At 40.2% G+C, this 25,555-nt stretch overlaps 1 protein-coding gene and 2 gene segments (V, D, J or C); 2 read left to right on the forward strand and 1 right to left on the reverse strand.

Moving 5' to 3' along the window:
- LOC132990871 (Ig kappa-b4 chain C region-like) overlaps window positions 1–25,555 on the forward strand; it is a 637,710-nt gene that overhangs the window by 589,061 nt on the left and 23,094 nt on the right.
- LOC132991530 (Ig kappa-b4 chain C region-like) lies at window positions 4,774–6,441 on the reverse strand. The segment is given in 3 exon segments: window positions 4,774–5,271; window positions 6,270–6,345; window positions 6,424–6,441. Coding segments are annotated over 3 exon segments (426 nt in total).
- Window positions 20,443–24,052, forward strand: LOC132991531 (kelch-like protein 10). Its single transcript, XM_061060304.1, has 4 exons — window positions 20,443–20,874; window positions 21,597–22,202; window positions 23,003–23,152; window positions 23,696–24,052. Exons 1-4 carry the CDS (start codon window positions 20,458–20,460, stop codon window positions 24,050–24,052), a joined length of 1,530 nt encoding a protein of 509 aa, XP_060916287.1. The 5' UTR covers window positions 20,443–20,457.

Genomic DNA, 25,555 nt, shown 5'->3' on the forward strand with positions numbered 1-25,555 from the left:
ACAATTTAGACTTGGGACGTATTAACATGCTAGTAACGGACGGGGCACCCGCGATGGCGGGCAGGACTCAGGGACTGTCAGCAAGGTTGGCGGTTGTTTCTCCACAGCTGAGATCACTACATTGTTTGATCCACCAAAGTCTCCTGTGTGCTAAACTAAGCGGTGAGTTAAAAGAAACCATGGACTCTGTCATGGCAGTAATTAACTTTATTCGTTGTACCTCCAGCTTACAGCACCGCCTTTTCAGACAGTTGTTGATGGACATGTCATCACAATATAATGACTTGCTTACCCATAAACCCCATGGCTCAGCAAAGGAAACGCATTGAAACGTTTTTGTGAACTCAGAGAGGAGATACTGGTGTTTCTCCGTAATTCAAAGCAGAAAAAGACCAATACTTTTCTGTGTCTTATGGAGAACGAGGACTTTTGTGCTACTGTTTGCTTTTTGTGCGACATTTTCCATCACATGAACCACCTTAACACGGAGCTGCAAGGCAGGGATAAAACAGCGATTCAGCTTGTGGAGAGACTTAATGCTTTTCAGAGAAAGCTCTCTCTTTTTTCTGCTGATCTATGTCCAGGCAAAATGCTTCATTTCCCCACACTGTGTAAATCAGGCCTACCTATCACAGAGGCAATGACGAGATTTATAGATGCTTTGAAAATAAACTTTGCCTCAAGATTCGAACATTTCAGTATCCCCACAGAAGTAATGACATTTGTGAAGGACCCTTTCTGTGTGGATGTCGAGGGAGAGTTTGCATTTAATGCAAAGGAACTGGTCACCTCACTGGATGAGGCATCTTTGCAACTTGAACTGATTGACATTCAGTCATCTGATGACCTGCGCCAGTCATTCCAGCTGACAGGTTTTCAAAAGTTCTGGACTCATGCAGTGAGCAAGGAAAAATTCCCTCATTCAAGGAGTCTGGCGCTTTTCATCCTCACTATGTTTGGCTCAACTTACACATGTGAATCCTCATTCTCACACATGAATGCCATTAAGACTACTAACCGTGCATCACTCACTGCCCAGCATCTGCACCACTGTCTGCGCATTGCTCTGACAACCTACACTCCTGACTTCAGTGCTCTTGCTAAATCAAAAAAATGTAATTTCTCTCATTAAATGTTGGCTACATGATAAACAACAGTTGTAAGTTATACGTTTTGATATTTGCAGGTTGTTTGCACCAGTTTGAATATTACTGCTGAATCTTTTATATCAATAATGCAATATTATGCACTTAATGTGGCCACTGGTGTGGACAGATTTTTGATAAATGCTGCATTTTCAATACTGAAGGATTTTCCTTGTAAAAAAAACTCTGCACTGTCATTGTTGGATTTCTATCCATAGTTAGCAACTGCTGGCTGAGCAGACTGTTCTAGGCAGCAGTACTGGCACTATTTAGGATCAAGTTTTGCAGGTTGTTTGTTACAATTTAAATGTTACTCAGGTGTCTTAATATTCACTTAATGTTATATTATGCACGTAATCTAGCCATAGATGTGGTATGGTTCACATGGACTGTTTATTAAGGTGTCTGATCATGCAATATTTGCCTTGATAGTTTGCACCTTTATTGTTATAATTGATTGTGACTCAAAAAACTTTTTGTTGCTAAGATTGAGTGCACTTAAGCCCATCTTGTCTGTTAATGAAATGGCTAAATTTCTAAATGTCTGGTATTGCTCACTCGGACTATTGCTCACGTTATATGGCCATTTGAATGTAGACATGACTTTTTTTATGTTGTGTCATGATGCAATGCAATGTTGCTGTTGTGCATTTAAAAATACAGTATGCACTTTCCAATATGTTGTTGTTCCCAATGGTATTCAAAAAGCTTCTAAAATGATTACCCATATTTCGAGCCTCAGGCCCCTCATTTGGTATCCATTTTTGGTATCTGGCTCTCAGTAAAAACTAATTCAATAGCCCTGCACTACAGGCTGACTTGCGGCGAAGTGATCTGGTCACTCTAGTGCAGGGGTGTCAAAGTTCTATTGGGTCGGGGGCCGGATTTGGTCAAATGAGACCTCAAGTGGGCCGGACTAATTTTGCAGACATCACTATAACTTGACACATGGATTTATATGCTAATGTATGATTAGAAAAAAAGACAAAAAAAGGTACTTGTATAGAAAACTGCATGTTAACGCAGAAAATGTAAAAGTACATTAAGCAGGGGTTAACTCTGTCATTGCAAACTGCATGTTGGCACATGGAAATATTTAAATGTACCACATTACAGAAGAAAACATCAATAATTATGTTTTGTTTGAGATTATTATTTTATGTTTTAATATTGCTGTTCAAGGTTATAGAAACTTTGACACAGGTTATTCTACCTGCCCTGGGATCAGTGCATTAGAGAGAGAGAGAGAGACTTTAGATATGTGTGTGTCAGGCCACAGCACAGTTTGCACTTGTTAAGGTTCATTACAGATTAAACCTGCTCACATGAATAAATTATCACAAACACACAGAGTGTCTTTGATGCAAAGACCGAAGTCATCTTCATGTATTTTAGTGTTAGGCATTGTAAAATGATAACATGTTTCCAAACGAACAGACTTGAATTTATCCTTCAGCGTTGCACAATGCAGTCTGATCAGCTCCGTGTGGAGTGCACGTTTTTCAAATAAGTAAACTCAGTTAAACGACTTTTGATATGAGTCTGGCAGTCCGTTCTTCTACGTGTCCGCACTATCGTAATCTAACTCTGTCACTGACTTTATGCGCCATGAATCTGTGCCATCTCTGTGCACAATTCGAGGAAGCATTTCAGCTCTGCTCCACGGTTAAACCCGCGGACCTCTGTATGCTCGGGCAGCTTGTGCGTGATATCGTATTTGGATAAGAATGAAATGTTCAGTAATAGTTATATTTTTACGGTCTGATGAAAGCTGGTGATAAAGTCGCAACAGCAGGCTACTACATTTAGAAGTGATGTCGCGCTGAAACTTTTAGGTGACCAACAAAACATGTTCACCTCTGGGTGACCTAAAAATGAACCATCTGTAATTAAAAATCAGTTAATATTCATTTTAATTTACTGTTTTTACAATAACCAGAGGTAAAACTAGTCGGGAGATGCATCAGGCTCAACGCCGGTGACCGCAACCTACACTTCTGTCTGGATGTGTGGAGACGGTCTGGGCCGTTACGCATGGCGGAGATGACTGTTTTTTATTTGCACGAGCTGCTCTTTGTGGCTAACTCCATAGGAAGCTTTGTTATTATCAGCCAAAACTTTTGTTTTTCATCAGTGAAGACAGGAGAAACTGGAAAGAAGTGTGCACAGAACCAAAGACTGTCAGGATGCGCGCGCAGTGCAGAGGTGTGCCTGTTGTTAAGTCCCGTAGCTTTGATACAATTCTGGCAACTTGTGACCAAATAAAACTAAAGAAATATCGCTCCTTCGATCTCTCTTGAAAACCTGCATTCTGTGTCACCTCTCTCAGGTGTTCAGCCTGTTTGCTGATTAGCGTAATGCAGGAGCAGCTCGTGCGCTCGACTCGTCTTTTTTATGATACTCCCTGCTGAGAAGATAGTTCAAAGTGCCCCATTTAATTAATTTTCGTATCATGATATCAACCTTTAAGTTGCTCATTATACATAGGTTTTAATACAATTCGGGAGAAATACGTATTACAAATATTTAATTTATAAAAAATCTCAAAATATTTTTCAATACATTTCCTCCTCCTTCCCAAAACGTCTCGCGGGCCGGATGAAACCTGCTGTCGGGCCGGATACGGCCAACGGGCCATATGTCTGACATCCCTGCTCTAGTGGCATTTAAAGGGATGCTGAAAGAGCACAAATTTAAATCAATTGGGAGTTGTCTATGTTAATAGCCCTGCTTTGGACACCTGACTTGACTTTAAATGTGTTTGTATGATGTTTTTGTGCGTATTGGCCATGCATCTACTTTGTGTTTTTGATGTCTGTTACTTCTTTCTTTTTTATTATTTTATTTGCCACTGATGTACCCAGGTCTCTCTTGAAAAAGAGATTACAAAATCTCAATGAGACTACCTGGTAAAATAAAAAAATAAAATTAAAAAATCTACATGGTGCTAGTGATGACTTGGTGATATTATGGGTTTTCCACCAGGCTGCCAGAGGTGAGGAGATGGTGATGGTTTTGTGGTAGTCCTGTTCCTTAATTGATTGTGGTAGAAAGGAAAAGCCCCTTTTTGAAACAACGATTAACTTCAATTCATTTGTATTGTAATTTCATCCCCCAGTTACGGCTGCCACCTTCCTGGTGTTACAGTCTGAGTGAGTGACACGCCAGCTGCACACAAGTTGATGATTTTCCAGTGAAATTCATTGTCCTGGTCTTGTCTCATTCTTGTCCTGCCTTGGTCTTGATCTTATCTCGGTCTCTGAGCACTCTGGTCTCGGCTAGTCATGCTGGTTATCATGGGTTTTGTTCATTATTACCGACTATTGTAGAGACTAAAGCACAAAACAAGTTTACTGTCATTTGGGAATTTCTATAAATTATGAAAAATGATATCGTTTGAAGTTCTGTTATCACTGATGGCACTCATCAAACATATTGAGGAGCTCAGTCTGAGTTTAAAAACAATGTTTATGTCTCATCATGATGTGGTTTTACCCATCCTTTGTAAAGTTATCATCATTTTTTAATGTAGTCACTGGCTCTATTATGATGAAGTATCTTAAGACAGTTTGTGATTAAAGAAAAGTTATTTTAACAACTTTGAAAAAATAAAAAAAAAGACAAAAAGTGTATTTCTCATTGATTTAATGAACAGATTATCAGAAAACGATACACACACATCTGAAGCAACAAGCTAATATTTATTCTTTAGAAAAATGAAGTAAAGAGAGAGAGAGAGGTGTAGAGTGAGAGCAATATCACAGTAAAACCAGCAGCAGAGTCCCAGTGAGGCATTACTGGGAACACTGGTCTCTACTCAGACTTTCTGTGACTCGAGCCTGGGCGCCCTGGGTGGCCTCACAGGTCACAGAGCCCACCTTCCTCCACTGGTCTGCAGAGAGCCTCAGGGTGCTGCTCCAGCTGTAGAGAGCGTCCTTCTCCAGCACCGCAGGGCTCCTGCTCTCCTCCCAGCTGCTGCTGCTGCTGCTGCTGCTGCCGTCCACCTTCCAGGCCAGACTCCAGCCTGAGGGGAAGCCCTTGTTGGCCAGGCACATGAGGGTGGCCTTCCCCTGCTCCAGCTCCTCATTGGAGGGGGGCAGCACCGTCAGGGTGGGACGCACATCACCTATAGGAGACACCAATCAGATTAGAGGACAGGGAGCACACAGCTGTCAATCAAACACCACACCCTATAGGACACCTTTAATGTCTGAGAGTTGATTTTCTTTTTTAGGAGTTTCTGTCAGATGTTTCTTTCTGCTCCACCGGTCACTCACTCACACATTGTTTCACTTCCCTTTAAAAAGCCTCTCATGCACATCAGCACACAGAGAGAGAATCACACAGAACGACCTGAAATATATTTAAACTACATCTGAATCAAATCTAAAAACATTAGAAACATTCCTTTCAAAATAATCCAAAAACTTTGCAACACATTTTTAAAACAGTTTGTAGGTGAAAAAAAAACCCAAACTAAAACAGAGAATCAATTGAACACAATCAAATGTTCTTCATGTGAATTCAAATCAGAAAAATGTCTAAATTAGATGCATAAAGAGATCAGAGATTACGTGCATTTTAAAACACCGATCTTTATGTTTGTTTTGTTCGGTTCATTCAAACAACTGAATCAGATAAATACCTTAAAGAAAAGAAAATGAATCTCAGGAAAACAATTAAAACACTTCTCTTTGTGAAATATCAACCTGTTTATGTTTCAGTGTGACAGAAATCAAACTGTCCTGAATGAACCTTCACGGTAAAGCAGGATCGATAAAAACACGATAAGAGTTCAAATATTACAAATAAACAGAGAGAAAGCTGCTGAACACAAACACATCAAGATATATATTAGACATATATATAAATAACATCTGAATAAATCTGCTTTGTAGTTTTGTCAGTGTTTGAATTGCAGTAGCACTGGTTTGATATCTCTCTATGCTGATGATGTCACGCTTTATTTAACAGATTCACAATATTTCTTTGAGATAAAACACATTCATTTAGATGTTTTCCTCTCTTTTCTTTTGACAAACATAAACCACTAGACAATTTAAAGTCCTGCTCATTAATCATCTGTATTTTAACATTAGGTTTAATATTCATACAGAAACTTACTTCCAACATCCAATCTGGTTCCTCCACCAAAAGTCCACCACAGTGGTACAAAGTCATTGAGCGGCCGTACAAAAACCTCTCACTGTAGAGACACACGGCTCTCTGACTTTAACACACTGAACTCAAACTACCACAACTCCACATGTCACCTTACCATGAGAGTGAAAATCATCTATTTCCCAACAAATAAAAACTCTGGCTTCAAACATTTTACCTTCATTAAAATTCAGTCTGTGTTTCTGTTTTAAACTGAAATCCTTTAAAGTCAAATGTTGTCTTTATTCTTTCTAAAACAATCGATTTAAAAGTTAAAGGTCAGTATTTTCTTTTCCTCCAGGCTTGAATATGAAGACAAAAGACACCAGAATAACTTACTGATTGATTAAAAAGGTGAATATGTGACTTACTTCCAATATCCAGTCTGGTTCCTCCACCGAACGTGTACCACAGTGATACAAACTGATGGAGTCGTCGTACAAAAACCTCTCGCTGTAGAGACACACGGCTCTCTGACTCTGACACAAACACAGACACCTGAATGAGTCTCTGCCTGCAAGACCTCTGAGACCAAAAGAAAACTGAATTAAAAAATATTATAACAAATTAAAGAAAGTCTTTTTTTTAGATATTTAAATTATTTTTAAATCATTTTCTCAAGAATATTATTAATTACGACTCATGATTTATATCAGAATAAATGTTTCTAGAAGCATGAACATGAAATCATATTAAATTTGTTTTGAAAGTTTTCTAATTAATTGTATAATTAATTGATTGATTGATTAACAGAGTAATGACAGTGATCCCTGTTGGAGTCAATCAGAACATTTCCATAGAGAGCCACTTTGCATCAGCAGCACCATGCTCCAGTGCTCTGAGAGAGTTTATAGTCCTGACAGTTGAACACTGGATGACTGACAGCTGTCCTTCATCACAACAGAAATCCTCGTCCTCATCATCAAAAACATGACTTTGATCTGCGTCCTCATCTGGACTCTCCTCCTCTGCTGCTGCTTCACAGGTAAAGTCCAGAGAATCAAACTCCTCTCCTCTATGAACATCCGTCCCTCTGAAATGAAGCCCACTAAACCCTGATGCTGCTTTCTGTTTTTGTCTCTGTATCCTCAGAGTCCAGAGGACAGGTCACAGTGACTCAGCCTGCAGCAGTGAGCTCTGCTCTGGGAGCCTCCGTCTCCATCTCATGTAGGACCAGTCAGAATGTTCATGGTAGTAGCTATTTGCACTGGTACCAACAGAAAGATGGAGGAACTCCTAAACTCCTCATTTACTATGCTAGCACTCGAGCATCAGGGATTCCAGATCGTTTTTCAGGCAGTGGATCAAACTCTGCCTTCACTCTGACCATCAGTGGAGTCCAGACTGAAGATGCAGCAGTTTACTACTGTCAGAGTTTACACTATATCAACAGTCAGTATGTGTTCACACAGTGAAAAAGCGTCGTACAAAAACCTCCCTCGGTCACACTGAAGAGAAACTGAACTGACTGCTGCAGCTGGAAGTTTCTGCAGAGACTGACACACTTCACTGAGGACACACACACACACACAAACACACACACACACACACACACACACACACACACACACACACACACACACTGTGAAGAGAATAAACACACCATCTTTTAAATATCAAACATTTTCAGCCCACTTCTCCCCCCTCTTTCCTCACCATGATGGTCAGACACAGCTCATTTACATATTTAAAGGTATAGACACAGAAACAGCCTGTTCTGAGCAGGGCTGAAATAAAGGGGTTTATAGGCACGTTCAAATACAGGATCAGAGTGTATTTAGAACAATAAACTTCACACACAGGGGAAGAGGAGGAGAATATGTGAACTTAAAAGAGGATGTTGTGTTTTGGGGGAGCATAAAGTAAGACTCGAAACAGGTACCAATATTGTTTGACTTTTTTTTGGCAGGTGGGCTTTATGTGCCTTTATTGTAGAGATAGGAAAGTGGATAAAGTTGGAAATCAGGGAAACAATATGATGGAAAGGAGCCACATGTTGGCTTCGAACCTGGGCCAACAGCCTCTGTACATGGGGCGAGCGCACTAACCACTACGCCAGCTGTGCCCAAGTTTGTTTGATTTTAACTGATAACTTATCCAAGTAAAAAATTCTGTTTTCACGACAACCAAACTAGGACTTCAGGTTCAGGTTCAGGTGACTGTATCTGTGGGCAGATTTGTTTTGCAGCCAGCAAAGCGACGTCCATCATGACACACAATATGAAACAGATGTAACAAGAAACAACACAATGAAGAGAAGGTCAACAATTTAAATTGTATTTATTGAATTAGGACATTGCACATGAATCAGCAAATCACATCAAAGTCAATATGCCGGATTTAGCACAAAAGCTACATTTCATCTGTAGTCCCTAAAGGCAGGTACGAACAAAAAACATAAAATACATTTACAATTACAGGACAGCAAACAAAAGAACTCACAGACAATTTTACAAACAAAAATGGACACGATTGTCAGATAAGAAATAACAGACCAACATGATAAAAAAGCCTATAAAATATATTAATAAAGAAGATAAAAATAATAAAAATACTTAAGGTTTCACCAATCAGGGCTGAGAAGAGAAAGAAATATCAGTCAATAAGATCAATAAAAAATCTGAATTAAACAACCATTTGAATTAAGCAACACTCGTATGATGAAGATCAACTTCATGAACTTTTTAAGACCAACATGATTCAGCTTGTAGCCTCCAGCAGGGTCATCAAAGTTCACAAGCTGAAACGCGTCATATTAAGTTAATAAGATAAGACAAGATAAGATAGATAAGATGAACTGTATTGTCCCAGTGGGAAATTTGCCTTGGACTTCATCAAATTGATCTTTGTACTACAAGTGCTGCTGGAGTCTTTTACCCTCTCCAAGCCTTTCAGCTGAACTGTAGGTATGATTCTCTGCCAATCACAGACACACACAGAGGCAGACTGACAGACAGACTACAAGAAATATGTTTTTAAAGGGATCAGAAGAATGGGCAGGATGAGGACATTCTGACATAAAGCAGATAAGTGAGAAGACAGCTGGTTTCCCATCAGTTTAAAATGTCGACATCATTAAATTGTACAAACCTAATCTGTGTAAGCGGACTTCAGGTTTTAAAACGGCATCCAGCAGTCTGTGTTGTCTCTCATTTTCCTCTTTTGATCGACAGATTTCCTCCTCATATTCTGCTATCGTTCTTTCAAACAGATCAAATATCTCTTCAGCAGCAGCAGTCAGTCTCTGGTTGACGAAAGATCTCAGTATTTGGACTTTAGACATTTTCACACACGGACAGAAGCTTTTTATTCACACACATCATTTAAAACCAGTATCTGATTTGAGCTTTGTCGCTTGTTCCAGCTTGCAAGCTAAGCTAACTTCATTAGCTTGGAGTTTCAGGTTTCTGATCTACACCCCCTACAGATAGGTGGAGGTAGTGCACCAATATGTTGTTAGCCAACCGGCAGAAAACAACAACAAACAGAAGAAGAGCAAGACTCGATCCAGGGCTCTTCATAGTAGTGTCATCTGTTTTAGCGTTTAAATGAAATCCTGCTGACTTTCAACGAAGCTTATGTCTATAAACGTGAGTGTGTCTGGTAGTTTGTCCTTCGGAGAGCAGTAATATATCCACAAGAAGAAGAAGAAGACGCGTATGGAGTTAGCTTAGCATGCTAGCTGGGACACAAATGTGATTAAAGCGACAAAGCTAATGCCAGATAGGCTACTATTTTTCTTCGGTGTGTGTGTTTAGAAAAAGCTGTTCTGCTCGTGTGTGAAAATGTCTAAAGCTAAAACACTGAGATCTTTCGTCAACCAGAGACTGACTGCTGCTGCTGAAGAGATATTTGATCTGTTTGAAAGAACAATAGCAGAATATGAGGAGCAACTTCGTTGATCAAAAGACTAAAACGAGCGACAACACAGACTGCTGGATGCTGTTTACAACCCTGAAGTCCGCTTACACAAATATGATTTGTGTAAGCGGACTGTTAGTGTTGATTTAAAACGATGAAAAGCAAGCTACATTCTCACATAACTGTTAGATATGTTGTGATGTGCTGATTTTCTTTGGACACAGATCGGGAGTTTCAGAGGTTAAATCCAACTAAATTCCCCAGAATTAAATTACAGCAGTCCCTTTGAATTCATATCACCATGGAAACCTTTCAATCTCACACACAGTTGATGATCATCATCAACAACAATATCTAAACCATCGTCATTAGGTCGTAGGTACTTATAAAGTGCTGGGTCTTTTGCTTTTTCTTAAAGGTGCAGAGGGACTCTGCAGATCGAATGGAGTTTGGAAGTTCATTCCACCACCAGGGGGCGACAGAGGAGAAGAGTCTATTTAGCATCTTAGGACCCTGTTGTGAAGGTTGGATCAGATGCCTTTCATTGGCAGAGCGTAGTGGGGGGAGGGAGTGTAGACCTGGATGAGAGAGTTAAAGTAAGGAGGAGTTGTTTTTGTGTCTGTTTTGTAAGCGAGCAGCAGAGTTTTAAATTTGATGCGAGCAGTAACTGGGAGCCAGTGTGAGGAGATGAACAGCAGAGTGACATGTGCTCTTTGAGGAAGGTTGAAGACCAGTCGTGCTGCTGCATTTTGTTTCATCTGCAGGGGTTTGATAGTGCATGTAGGAAGACCTGCTAGTAGAGAGTTGCAATAGTCGATGTGTGATATCACAAGATCCTGTACCAGGAGCTGTGTAGCATGTTCTGACAGGTAAGGTCTGATCTTCCTGATGTTGTACAGGGCAAATCGACTCCATTTGTTAGTCTTAAGAGCTTCATGCTCATATTATGCAACATTTAGGGTTTTTCTAAGACTTCTGTCTGTCCCACTGTCTTCCTTACTTCTGCAGCCACATGTCGGATGTGTGCTTGTGCAAGACAATTAACTCAAAGTTGCTCCTGCTGCTTCGTCAGCAGTGTATGTATGGGATTAGTTACTTCTGATGGACACTTCACATATCAACCTCTACCATCAGTGTGTGAATGTGTAGATGTGACATGTGGTGTGAAAGAGCTTTGAGTAGTCAGAAGACTAAAAGTTCTATACAAGCTCATGTCCATTTACCATTTACTATTAAAACTGTTGTTCTAAATCCCCCAACATCACTCACTGTTTTAAACTTCTATGTGTTGTGCAAGTACAGAAATCACAGAAAACACAAGTTACTAAAAGAAGCCTTAAGAGTTTTAAAAGAGAGAGAGAGAGAGAGAGGGTTGTTTTTACTTTTATGAAGAATTGTGATAAGTATATTGAAATTATGTTTTTTATATAATGTTTCAACACCTTAGGACAGTCTGTGGAAACTTTTCTCAACATGAATCCTAATATGGTGCTAATTAAACTCAGGAGTAAGCTGATAAAATCATGAGCTAACTCCCTGATTGCCTAAATAATTGGTTTGTGGTGCATGTGTGTATGCCTTCAGAATCTTTAATAAAGCTGCATTTCATCTGCTTATAATAAATAATAATAAATATGTCTGATGTTTTTCTCCTAGTGCAGGCTCACAGGTGTGAATGTGTGTGAACAGAAAGTCATGAAAAACATTTGCTCAGCCGGCTTAACCCAGACACATAAGGTTAATGAAAAACAAGCCCTTAAACTGAATGTGTAATTTGTGCAGGGAGGCTTTAGAGCGTGTATGTGTATAGTACAAAGAAGACACACTTCACCTGTGTGTGTGTGTGTGTGTGTGTGTGTGTGTTCTGGCAGGCCGTCAACCGACGATCTTGAGGAGCCTAGGAGAGTTCAAGAGCTCCCAGGAAAGTAGGTGGTTAGTGACTGAGATTTATAGATAGATACATGCAGTAATATGATGTACTGTATATGCACAGAGAGAGAGAGAGTGAGAGAGAGAGAGAGAGAGGAGCTCAGGGTGCCAGTTCCTCCGGTAGTCTAAGCCTATAGCAGCATAACTAAGAGCTGGTCTACACCAGCACCAGCCCTAACTATAAGATTTATCAAAAAGGAAAGTTTTAAGTCTATTCTTAAAAATACAGACTGTGTCTGCCTCCCGGACCCCGGCTGGAAGGCGGTTCCAGAGGAGAGGAGCCCGATAACTGAAGGCTTTACCCCCCATAGTACACTTAGAGACTGTAGGTACCACTAGCAGGCCTGCATTCTGGGACCGTAATGTTCTCAAAGGACAGTACGGCACTAGTAGCTCCTTAAGATAAGATGGTGCCTGGCCATTTAGAGCTTTGTAAGTGAGAAGAAGGATCTTGAATTCTATTCTAGACTGTATAGGGAGCCAGTGCAGAGAAGCCAAGACAGGAGTAATGTGGTCCCTCTTCCTAGTTCTGGTCAGTACACGAGCTGCAGCGTTCTGGACTAGTATAAGAGTCTTTAGAGATTTGCCAGAGCACCCAGACAAAAGAGAGTTACAATAATCCAATCTGGAGGTAACAAATGCATGAACTAGTTTTTCTGCATCATTTTGCGACAGGATATTCCTGATCTTGGATATATTACGAAGGTGAAAATAGGCAGTTCTTGAAATTTGCCTGATGTGAGAGCTAAAGGACATATCTTGATCAAATAGAACTCCTAGATTCCTAACAGCGGTGCTAGATGCCAGGCTGATGTCACTAAGGACAGTCAAATCACTAGAAAAAGTCTCTCTGAGGTTCTTTGGGCCTAGCACAATAACTTCAGTCTTGTCTGAGTTAAGTAGCAAAAAATTTCTGGTCATCCAGGTCCTAACGTCCTTAAGGCACGTTTCTAGCTGACATAACTGACTGGTGCCTTCGGGCTTCATTGATACATAAAGCTAAGTATCATCTGCTTAACAATGAAACTGTATGGAGTGTTTCCTCATAATATTTCCCAGAGGAAGCATATATAATGTAAAAAGAATTGGTCCAAGTACTGAACCTTGTGGGACTCCATGGCAAACTTTAGTGTGCATAGAGGACTCATCATTAACATGTACAAACTGAGATCGGTCCAACAAGTAGGATTCAAACCAACTCAAAGCAGTCCCTGCAATTCCAAGCAAATGTTCCAGTCTGTACAACAGGATCTGATGGTCAATGGTGTCAAAAGCAGCACTAAGATCCAACAAGACAAGCACAGAGAGAAGTCCCCTGTCTGAAGCTAGCAGTAGGTCGTTTGTAACTTTAACTAATGCAGTCTCAGTGCTATGGTGGACTCTAAATCCTGACTGAAACTCCTCAAATAAACTGTTGTCATGGAGAAAGTCACACAGCTGATTAGCTACCACCTTCTCCAGGATCTTCGAGATAAAAGGAAGGTTGGATATAGGCCTGTAGTTAGCTAGAGTTTCTGAATCTAGAGTAGGCTTTTTAAGTAGAGGTTTGATTACCGCTACTTTAAATGCCTGTGGTACGTAGCCTGTCAGTATAGACGAATTGACCATATCTAATATAGAGTTGCTAACTAAGGGAAAGACTTCCTTAAACAGCTTGGTTGACATTGGGTCCAAAAGACAGGTTGACGGTTTTGACGCAGAAATAATTGAATGTAGCTCTGAAAGGTCGATTGGAGAAAAACAGTCGAGACTAATATCTGGTCCTGGAACTGTCTCTGCCGTATCAGACGTATCTGCACCAGGTAAGGGCAGGAGGTTACCAATTTTGTCTCTGATGTCTAGAATTTTGTTGTTGAAAAAGCTTAGGAAATCATTACTGCTGAGGGCTAAAGGAATACAAGGCCCAATGGAGCTATGACTCTCTGTCAGCCTGGCTACAGTGCTGAAAAGGTATCTAGGATTGCCTTCGTTTTCCTTGATTAGAGAGGAGTAGTAGGCAGCTCGAGCGTGACGTAGAGCCTTCATATATCTTCTATGGCTATCCTGCCAGAATAAACGAGATTCTGCCGTTTTGGTCGAGCGCCATATTCTTTCAAAATTCCGCGACGATTGTTTCAGAGTACGGGTTTCCGAGTTGAACCATGGAGCCACTCTCCGCTGCTTGACAACCCTCCGTTCCAGGGGAGCAATCGAATCAAGAGTAACTCTCAGCGAATCCACTGCACTATCAACAAACTGATCCAGCTGAGAGGGACTAAAGCTATCATAAGAGTTTCCAACTGGGTTGAACCACAGTACTGAATCAAAAGCAGCTGAGATAGCTTCCTTAAATCTAGCCACAGCACTATCAGACAAACTTCTAGAGAGCACACCTCTTCCAAGCGGAGATAATTCTGGCAGGACAAAGTCGAATGTAATAAGGAAATGGTCTGATAGAAGAGGATTTTCTAGGAAAACTGTAAGGCTATGGATTTCAATGCCATAAGCTAAAACAAGATCCAGGGTGTGGTTAAAACGATGAGTAGGTTTGTTTACACCCTGAGTGAAACCAATAGAGTCTAATAATGACATGAAAGCTGTGCTAAGGCTATCATTATCAACATCCACATGGATATTGAAGTCACCTACAACAATTATTCTATCACTGCTAAGGACTAAATCTGATAAAAATTCTGCAAATTCAGATAGAAACTCAGAATATGGGCCAGGAGGGCGGTAAACTACAACAACTAGAACTGGCTGAAAGGTTCTTGAGACTGGATGTGGAAGACTAAGAACAAGGCTTTCAAAAGAAGAAAAATTCAGCTTTGGTCGAGGGTTAACTAAAAGACTGGAATTAAAAATAGCTGCTACTCCACCACCTCGTCCGGTGTCTCGAGGTATATGAGTACAAAAATGACTGGGAGGAGTGGATTCATTCAAACTAACATATTCATCTCGACACAGCCAGGTTTCAGTCAAAAAAAGTAAATCAATGTGCTGATCTGATATCAGATCATTCACTAAAAGAGACTTGGATGCTAAGGACCTAATGTTCAAAAGTCCGCAGTGAATTTTCTGATTTTGTAGCAAAATCGTATTCGTAGTTTTGATTCTAATGAGATTTTGACGATTTACGCCGTTTGGATGAATTATAAAAACGGGTCTGGGCCGGGGGACAGACACAGTACCTATAGTATAACTACAGTTCGATTCAGAATTACAGCTATAGTGACTGGGAGACAGATCTAAGGGAGGCGCAGAGAAGTGTGTAAGACTGCAGCTCTGCCTCCTGGTCTGAACTCTGTGTTGTTGTCAGGGTTTTGGACTAATAACCTCTGCTATGTTTCTAGATAATAGAGCTACACCGTCCAAAGTGGGGTGGATGCCGTCTCTAGCTAGCAGACCAGGTTTTCCCCAAAAAGACTGCCAGTTATCTATGAAGCCCACATCGTGTGCTGGACACCACCTCGACAGCCAGCGGTTGAGTGATGACATGCGGCTATACATGATTTGGGAGGGGACCAGAGAACAATACGGAGTCCGACATCGTCTTAGCAAAAGTACACACCGACTCCACATTAACCTTAGTGACTTCCGACTGGCGTAGTCGGGAGTCATTAGTGCCGACATGAATTACGATTGTATCAAATCTACCTTTAGTCTTTGTCAGCAACTTTAAATGAGATGCAATGTCGCCCGCTCTGGCCCCGGGTATACACCTAACTATGCACGCTGACTTCGCTAGCTTCACGTTTCGGACTATGGAGTCTCCAATAATCAGAGTTTTATTCTCAGCGGGTGTGTCGCTGAGTGGGGAAAATTTGTTTGAAACGTGAAGTGGTTGGTGGGGAACCGTGTGCTTCGATTTTCGACTATGCTTCCATCGGACAGTAACCCAGCCACTGCCTCCCGGCTGCTCGGGAGCTACCAGGGGAGAGCCGCACCGGCTACAGGTGGCTGGCTAACTACAGCTGCATATGATGACTCTGACTCAATGGTGTGGAGCTGTCTCTCTAACTCAGACACCCTCGCCTCCAAAGCTAAAAATAAACTACATTTCTTACAAGTATCATTATCACTAATGGAGGACGAGGAGTAACTTAACATCTGACACGTAGAGCAGGAGAGAGCAGGAGAGGGAGAGACAGAAAAAGAAGCCATTGTAAATAAAGCTAACTGCTAAGCTAAGCTAAGAGTAGGTACACAGTAACACAGTGCAGAGGAGGACAGAACAGAAAATTATGCAATACGCCCACGCTGCTCGCTGCTCGCTGCTCTGCTCGGGTGTTGCTCTGCTCGGGTGCTGCTCGCTGCTCTGCTCCACCTGAAAGGACACAACTCTCTGTAGCTGTTATGACAAAAATAGCACACACTGTCTTTATTATTAACATCCATACTTCTTATTAAACAAAAAATATCTATTCACATAGAACACAGTCAAGCCTTTTTTTGGGGGAGGGGGGTCAGCTTTTTTCTTAAACAAAAAGTTATCCAGAGGACCCTGTAAACCTGCAAGAATTCCTCAAACAGCACAAATCATGCCTCTTAAAGGCTTTATATGTGATTTTTTGATCCAGAAGATGTCGCCCTTGAGCACCAGCATGAAACAAAAACAACTCGCGGTGCATTGTTGTGTTAGCATGCTAATGCTAGCGATCTTTATTATGCTCGTATCTTCACACTGCATGTAAATTTACCTGAAATGAGTGTGATCTAGAAACACAGTTAAGCAGTGAGTACAGTATGTTATTCTTCTTTTCTCTAGTCCCTCAATTAAACAACTTTTATACGTGAGGGGAGGAGTCAGCCGCCGTCCCGGTGATGTAAACAAACTGAAGATAGGACTCTGAAAACTCTGAAAACATCACAGACAGTGGGACTCGGGTGTTACACCCATTGTAGACAGTCATGACTCACAGAGTTATTTTCAGAGGATATACTTGATTTCTATTACAGTTAAGAGTGAAAAATCACATATAAAGCCTTTAAACATCCATAACAGTAACCAGTAAACCAAAACCTATATAAGTCATATTTAATGCAAACCAGAATCCTTTACTCTGGTTTGCATTTAACAGTCCAACAAATTAAAAAGACATCAAGAATCAAACTATTTCACAGCTATCACAATTCTTTTTTTATAAACACTCACAAGTTACTAAGGTAGTGATTTAGTTTCTGTTTATTTATTTATTTCTGGCCTTTATTTTTTTCTGGCCTTTCGCCTTTGTTGATCACTGACTCTTTAAAACAAAACAAAAGTTTAATTTAAACGTAAAGGCAATTATGAATTAAAATTTAACCCGGGATGCATGGCCTGTTGTTGTTTTTAGGGCTTTATTGTTCAAATGGGGTAACATGTTTGTGTGTAGGCCTACTGGAGTGTAATTTGCGGGTTAGTCTTATAAGTCAACATGAAAAGAGAATCTGGGTGAAATGTGATCATGATACTGCTAAAGAAAAATGTGATATATTTTTTCCATATCATCCATCCCTACTACAGACATTTTTTTTTATCACTTAACAAATTGGCTTAATTGCTTTACAAGAAATGACAATTATTACTTTCTTTTGTCAAATCTGTAGTTTCAAACCCCAATGGGTTGGTGGGGTTGTGAAGGTCATTGACGAATAACTGAATCAGCCCCCTTAATTTATTCGTAGTATCTTTCTTTTTTTGTTTTGCTTTCATGGCTATGAAAACCTTTGAATATCCAGCTCACACTGTGTGTCTGGTATTGACGTCTCACTCAGTTCTTTTGCCTACAAGGCAGATAAACAAGCGCAGTGATTTGAGAACCAGCAGACTGACCTTGAGTAAATAAGATCAAGTAGCCTGATGAAATCTGTTTGATTACACTCATTTTCCTCCACACATCTCTTTGCATATTTTTAATGAACATCTCCTCAGATACTGTTTAATCAGAAGTGTCTGTACTGAGCAGCCTTTAATCGAAACCGTGCTCTCCTCTACTTTTCACTTTATCCTTCATTAAAGAAAAATGTCTTGAACTTTGTGTTTCTCTTGGATGGGATCTTTACTCAGTCAACCAAAAGGCTAACAAGCTAATTAATGCTCAGGCTACCTGCTACCTTGCCCCTGAGGAAGGCAGCAGTTTAATACCAGGGAGTGAGAGCCTTTTTAAAACATTTTTTTTTAGAAATGTCTGTGTGTTTTGCTTTGTGTGGAAGTGTGTCTTTAGTACATTCACTTCCAATGCATTTACGTATAATCTCGGATTTCTCTCATTCTGAATTAGTTGAAGATCCCACGTAAATGGTTAAATGCAATTTTAATTTTGAAGGTCAAAAAATGTGTTGATCCAATCATTAAGGTTTTGTAGTTACTACAAAATGCTGTCTGCTACTTTTATTTTGAAAAAATGTCCTTTAACATGAGAGCCTATGGCATTGGGCAGGAAATAATATTTAAATGTAATGGAGTAAATAATCAATCATAAACATACTGCTTGAATTAATTAACACTTCTCAACAACATAAACAAATCTGTTATAATTAAAATGATTCCGTTGTCATTGTGATGTCACAATGTTGGATTCTAGAATCTGTCACTTCTGTCACAAGGCCTGAGTGTTCTCATCCTTTCATCTAAAACAAACTAGAGACATTTGAGATTAAACCAGCAACCAGAACACAAGGTTACTGAGAGACTGAGAGAAAGGTATCTTAAAAAAAAACATCAAGATGAGTGACAGAAGTAAATCATCCTACTTTAATGAACTCCGAATTTTGTGATGCAGTCATCAAAGTTGATGATGCCGAGTTTCAAATCCACAAAGTTATCCTCTGTAACTGCAGCTCTTACTTTCGGTGAGTTTGTTGTTTGAATCAGCTGATACATTTAGTATCCTTAAAGAAAAGCAGATAAACTTATATAACGTCATGAATAGAATCAATAGACCGCTCCGTATCGTGCTCAGGCACGGTACACTTCCTTGGCTTTGGCACACTTTGGGAGAGGTGTGCTTCAGCACGGTACACTTCATGCACGAGCACAAGCACGCGGGTACACAACGCTGACAGCCTTCATTATGGAGAAATCCAGAGTTTCATGTCTGTATCTGACTAACATGACACAATATAAGAAACAAAATAGCTGTCATGTTCTCTGTGTTGTTCTCCGATGTGCGGGCGTCCGCAAGTCCGCGCGGACGCCCGCACATCAGAGAACAATTAATTTATTTATACTGTGTCTGATTAAAATGGCTTAAAATAAGCTGTAAAGTCAGTAAAGTAGCTGTCATGCTCTGTGTTGTTCTCCGATGTGCGGCTGCGGACTCGCCTGTGGACTCGGCCGGGCGTCTATTTTATTTTTTTATTTATTTATGGCTGTGTCTGATTAAAATGGCTTAAAATAAGCTGTAAAGTCAGAAAAGTAGGGGGGCAATCGTGCTTGGGTACAGCACGGTACGGATGGCCAGTGTGACCATCAGCAAAGAAACAAACCTGATGGAGGGTCCCTATCTTTCAACACACAGTATAGGATATCAGTTCAGATGAAGGTTGAAGGTTGTGTTAAAAAAATTCCAATTACTTCCATGATTTGAAATTCTGAGATTCTGAGAACATTGACTTATGACCAGTTTTATTTTTTTTTTAAATCACAAAGTTTGATTAACACCAATCTCTCATTTACACTACACCTTACTTTAAATGATTTAATTTACCAAGAAAACAAAGAGTCAGTTCACTGCCTTGTGTCTACGATTAATTGCGAAAAGTGGTGAAAAGTGAAAGGAAGATGATGAACGAAAACTAAAATAGAAATCAAGTTTTAAAATGAAATGAGTGTTTAAAAATGTTGGTATCATATTCTTACTCTGGGTTATGACTTGAATGATGCATGGCGTGGTTTATGTACCGTATTATTTCCTTTTCATACAAAATGGTAAAGCATGTTTATCTCTTGTATGAAATGCTAAATAAGGTCAGTATCAGGTTCAACCTGTAAAAAAATAAAAAATAGGCTTTAGAATTGAGTATTCCAGACTGTTAATCAGGGCTTTAAGTTGCAGTTAAGATGAAACATATATTCATATATCTTCAGAAAGAAATATGTGCTATTCCTTAAACTCATGTACATAAAGTTCCATAAAATGTAATCCTCACAGTACACTTGGTTCATAGGTGCTGTGGGTTAAAGCTTGGTACACTAGGAAAGGCCCTTTAACTCATTCAGTCACATTGTACGTTTTGAAAGTTCCAAAATATTCTTAATAGTGTGAAAATAATAAGAAATAGTTGTATACGGTTTGTTTTCAATTTACCGCCTTGTCTCTAAATGATCCACAGAGCTCTGTTCAAACGCTGGTCAACCCCTGACAAAAAAGTCTACAACATACCGGGCCTGTCTCCTGACATGATGCAGCTCATCATTGAGTTCGCCTACACCGGCTCTGTTCCTATAACCGAGGAAAACGTGCAGCAGCTGCTGCTAGCTGCTGATCAGCTCAATGTAATGGACATCGTCAAAACCTGCTGTGACTTCCTCGGAGAGCAGCTCTGCCCAGAAAACTGCATCGGTATCTGGCAGTTCACCAAAATAGTCTTCTCCTTGGAACTGCAGCACAAAGCGTACCACTTCATCATTGATCACTTTCAGGACATTGTTTCCTGTGAGGAGTTCTTCCAGCTCTCCGTAGAGGAGCTAGTTGAATTCCTCGAGAGAGACGACCTCAATGTGAGAAATGAAAGATCTGTGTTTGAGGCTGTTACTCACTGGATTGGCCACAGACCTGAGGAACGAGATGGACACATCAGCCTTCTCTTGTCTAAGGTAAGATCACTTTTTCCACACTGGATTGATGTGAGATTTACTTCTTTAGCATGTAGCTAGCTGTGTTCTCATGATTGCAACAGAAATCCTTACAGTAAGACAAATTCAAGTCAACCAGATCAGTCCAATAGGTTTAGGGTGTGTCTGCTCCCCATCCTGTTCACACATTAGATTTCCTGAATCAAGTGCAGTCTCAACCTTTCCCTTCTCAATCATATACGGGGCATATTTAAGCACTCTTGAGACACTGCTTACAGCTCACGTTTCTTAATTGATGTTTCCTTGCTCCTTAATCCTCCCTTGCACCTGAAGTTGTTCTAGATGTGCTAATTTTACAGGCCATCACAAAGCTCTTAATTCTTAGAGAGATCTTTTCCTTGCCTCTCTCCATGCATCCCTGGTGGAAGGTTCAAAGATGCAATAAGGGAATCATACTGTAGATGCAATCTAAAAAACACAAATTGTGTTTTAACTAATTGATGTTGTAACTGGCAACCTAGCTAAGTAGCCTATTAGCCTCCTGCTAATTCGTACATTTGGTTGGGTCATGAATCATTGAGAGAGGAACTGACATGTTTATTTGTTGACTTTAACAAATGTACAGAGAATCACTCTTCTTATGATATAAAGATAACAAGTTAGTTTGATCAAACCATTATGAGATTCACTGAACTAAAGTCAAATAGGTTTGATTCACGGAGGTCCTGTTTTTCACTCTCTAGGTCCGGCTGGCTACGACGAGTCTAGAGTACATCAGGATCCATGTCATGTCCAATGAGCTGGTGAGAAATGACCTTTCATGCATGGAGGCCCTTGAAGCCTTGTACGACACCATCACAAACAGGCCATCGCTGTCTGGTCTCTTCAACCTGTTTGTCCGCCCTCGCCTGCCTCCTGCCGTCCTGCTGGCGCTCGGAGGCTGGAGCGGTGGCGATCCGACTCATGGCATCGAGGCATACGATGTTCAAGCCGACCATTGGATCAACGTGACAAACGATCTGGAGCGTCCCCGGGCCTACCACGGCACTGCATTCCTCGACGGGTGCGTGTACTGTGTTGGTGGCTTTGATCGTGTGGAGCATTTCAACAGCGTGCGCCGGTTGGACCTGAGCACATACACCTGGCATGAAGCGGCACCAATGTACTGCCGTCGCTGCTACGTGAGTGTTACCGTGCTCAATGGATACATATATGCCCTGGGAGGCTACGATGGGCATGTACGACTCAACGCTGCTGAGCGCTACAAGCCTGAGACCAACCAGTGGAGTCTTATCGCACCCATGAACATGCAGAGGAGCGACGCCAGCTGCACTTCACTCGACAACAAGGTAGAGCAAAAAAAAGAGCTGGGACTAAAAGAGGAGTATGACAGAGACTGGAACATTGATCATTTGTTTTGTGAACTACTTGAGACTCATAGTCGACTGAGTCTACTACATAGTCTTACACTAGCAGAACTTTAGGGCTTTGTGTAAAGAAAACTATTAGATGAGGTAGAAGACCAAAGTTAGTTTGATGACCTTGTGAATGTTTATTTAAGTAAGTAGGAATATTGTCCAGAGGGTAGAGTCCAACTTAATTATGTCAAGATTTTATAATATTCTGTGCAGACTGAAAAAGTGTAACCTCCACCATAACTCATTATTTATTAAAAGTGCAATATAATAATAATGAATAATATGTCCATGATAACAAAGTGCAATATTGAAACAAACAGTACAATAATCTTGAAAATGTGTGTATATATTCCATCTGACTCTTATTCCTGTAAATATTTCTTGTACCTATTATTGAAATCTTACTTACATTCCTATTCTATTTGATTAATATTTTTCTTACTATATTTCTACTGCTATATTGTATATTTGGAGCAACTGTAACAATCGAATTTCCCTCTCGGATTAATAAAGTATTTCTGATTCTGATCTGTGTTAAGTGGTGCGAGTTGCAGTATTGCCCTCTTCTACACTTGACTAACACATTCTTCACTAAATGTTTGCTCACACCTGAAATTATTTAACATGTAGATAACATGATACTGCTGTTTATATTGACATTGACATTTAAAAGTAATCTGACAAAGTTTAGAAAATGGTACATTTCTTAATAACCCTTGTGTTCTACACAGGTTTACATTTGTGGTGGCTTCAATGGAAACGAGTGCCTGCCTTCATGTGAATATTACATCCCTGAGACCAACCAGTGGACAATGATCAGCCCCATGATCAGCCGGCGCAGTGGAATTGGAGTCATTTCTTATGGAGGATTTGTCTATGCAGTAAGTTCATATTATCACTGCCTACTTATAAACTTAAAAACTTAACAACAACAACAATGATGTTTACACAATGTTCATTCTCTTAGTTTAGCAGGTTAGCATGCCAACAAAAGCAAAAGCCATCACAATCCTCAAACATAAAATGATTTGTCAATTATCATGCTAATTAATTTAACATATATTGATGTATTTTGCTTAAAACAGCAAATGTCCACCTCTTGTTGTTGCTAGATATGAAGCTGTGGATCAGTTACGTAATTAAGATTTATCCATATGTTAGTGTAAATATCATACCAACCCCTCCAGTAAATGTTGAAATAGAGTTTATGACTGGATATGGGAATGGGTTTCTAAAGACTGTTTGATTCATCATCTGGACAGATTAGTCAGTGACTGACAAATTCACTGACTTTAGCTGTTATCACCTTTAATACATTGCCTTTTGCTCTATATGCAATGAATGATCATTTTCTCTATTTAGATTGTGATAGTAGATCGTTCTGTCTCCATTTTGACACTTTCCAAAAAACGTTCCCTTTGCAGGTTGGTGGCTTTGATGGCAACGCCCGTCTGCGCAGCATTGAGGCCTACAACCCTCAAACCAACACCTGGCACGCAGTGTCCTCCATGTTGACACCCCGCAGCAACTTCGGAATCGAAGTCATTGACGACAAACTCTTTGCTGTCGGAGGCTTCAATGGCTTCACCACATCCGATAGCGTGGAATTCTACGACGCATCAACCAACGTGTGGTCTGAGGCAGCTGACATGGAGATTTTCCGCAGTGCTGTAAGCTGCTGCGTGGTGACCGGGATTCCTAACATGACCAAGCTAACTGTCCCTCAAAACAGCCTTCTGCTTATGGAGGTGGAGTCTGTGGAGTCGGGAGAGTCCGACTAACAGGCTTGACCTCCAGTCTTAAGCGCGGTCTTGCCCCTTACCACCATCCACTCTGGAAATACATTAACAGCAAAATAAAAAGTTCTTTGAGCATTTAACTGCTGTTGCACAGAAGACTTCTTTAACTTTTCATCTTGGTTAAAGACTTGTTAGTATCAAGTCCTGTGAGAAGGTTGATGTGTCCATCCTGCAGATGCAGGTTTTAATTCAAACTGAACTATTTCAGGAATAATCTAAACAGCTATCAGCCAATTGCTAATTTCTTGTCGACCGAATTCAACAGATTTTGTTATGGCCACATGTCCAATGTCATCACCTCAAGTACAATTTGTCCTCAGGGCTGTGTCCTTTCCCTCCTGAACACATATACTGTAGCTGTAGATCTTCCCATGATGGCAGCTTTCTTGTAAAGTTCTCAGATGACACTGGCCTGCTGTCACTCCTATCAGGTCATGGTGGTCCCAATCAGCCTTTGTTCAATGGTGTGATGACAGTTTATTTAATCTAAACATGTAAAACTAAAAAACTAAATAATTTGTAATTGATTTTTGGAAAATCTTTTGAAAACCCTGAGCCACATCATTCATGGAGAAAATGTCCAAATGGTCCACACATACATGAATCTTAAACAGTTTTCAACTCTCAGATGAAGTTTGTTGAAAACATGGAGCTGATTGAACATGGTGGACAACAAAGATGGCACTTGTTGCTGAAGCTGAATCTTTTAGTGTCTCAGAGAACATTTGATGTACATGTTATACTTTCAATATATTCTTGTATTAGCTGGTTTAATGGGTTTTGTCTAAAGGACGAGAACAGCCTAAACTACATAATAAAAGTCTTCTCAAAGAGTCCAGCTGAAAGACTTGAGCTCCCTCTGGAAGAAATGAGAAAAACAAACAGCTATTCAAACTCTTTTATTCCTTCTGCTATCAGGCTGCTTAATGCTGACAGCAGGACGTTACATAGGTCGTCCTCTGAAACATGTGTATGTATTAAGTTATGTTTTATTTATTTATTTGGAGTTGTGTTTTTTTAATTGTTATGAACCTGCTCGTCACATCATATCTTTTGCTCAACACTGCTGTTGATTGTCTGTTAGTTTTGCTTTTTATTCACATATTTTTTTAGACTGAAAGCTGAATTTTGCCTCATCGTATCGTCATCTAACAATATACTATCGTCGTATTAAAAAATCCTCTTTTACATGTCCTTTGTTAATTTCAACTCCATTGTTGATTCTCAGATTTCTAGTTGACGGTTTTTTATGTTTAACAAGCACACCAGAAGCCCCACTAAGTTGACCATTGCTCCAGGAGGCTTTATTGTCATCTCACCAATGGGTTCTGATATTGCAGCATTAGTAACCCAGAGGTCTGCTAAAGATCCCCTGAAAACGATTTTCCATTTTACACCATAAAATAAAGAACAGGGTCAAAACTGTTAGAAGGCATTGTATTTATAGATTGTTGAATCTGTTACACCTTTAAATTTAGGGAGATA

The sequence above is a fragment of the Labrus mixtus genome, chromosome 16 (genome assembly GCF_963584025.1).
Source record: "Labrus mixtus chromosome 16, fLabMix1.1, whole genome shotgun sequence".
Taxonomy (NCBI): Eukaryota; Metazoa; Chordata; class Actinopteri; order Labriformes; family Labridae; genus Labrus; species Labrus mixtus.

What these genes read in the sequence shown, in the direction of transcription:
- LOC132991531 (XM_061060304.1), top strand. Translation starts at nt 20,458, where the DNA reads ATGATGCAGCTCATCATTGAGTTCGCCTACACCGGCTCTGTTCCTATA. An exon ending in GCACTTCACTCGACAACAAG is followed by an intron (nt 22,203 to 23,002) that starts GTAGAGCAAAAA and finishes TGTTCTACACAG; the next exon opens with GTTTACATTTGTGGTGGCTT. An exon ending in ATGGAGGATTTGTCTATGCA is followed by an intron (nt 23,153 to 23,695) that starts GTAAGTTCATAT and finishes TTCCCTTTGCAG; the next exon opens with GTTGGTGGCTTTGATGGCAA.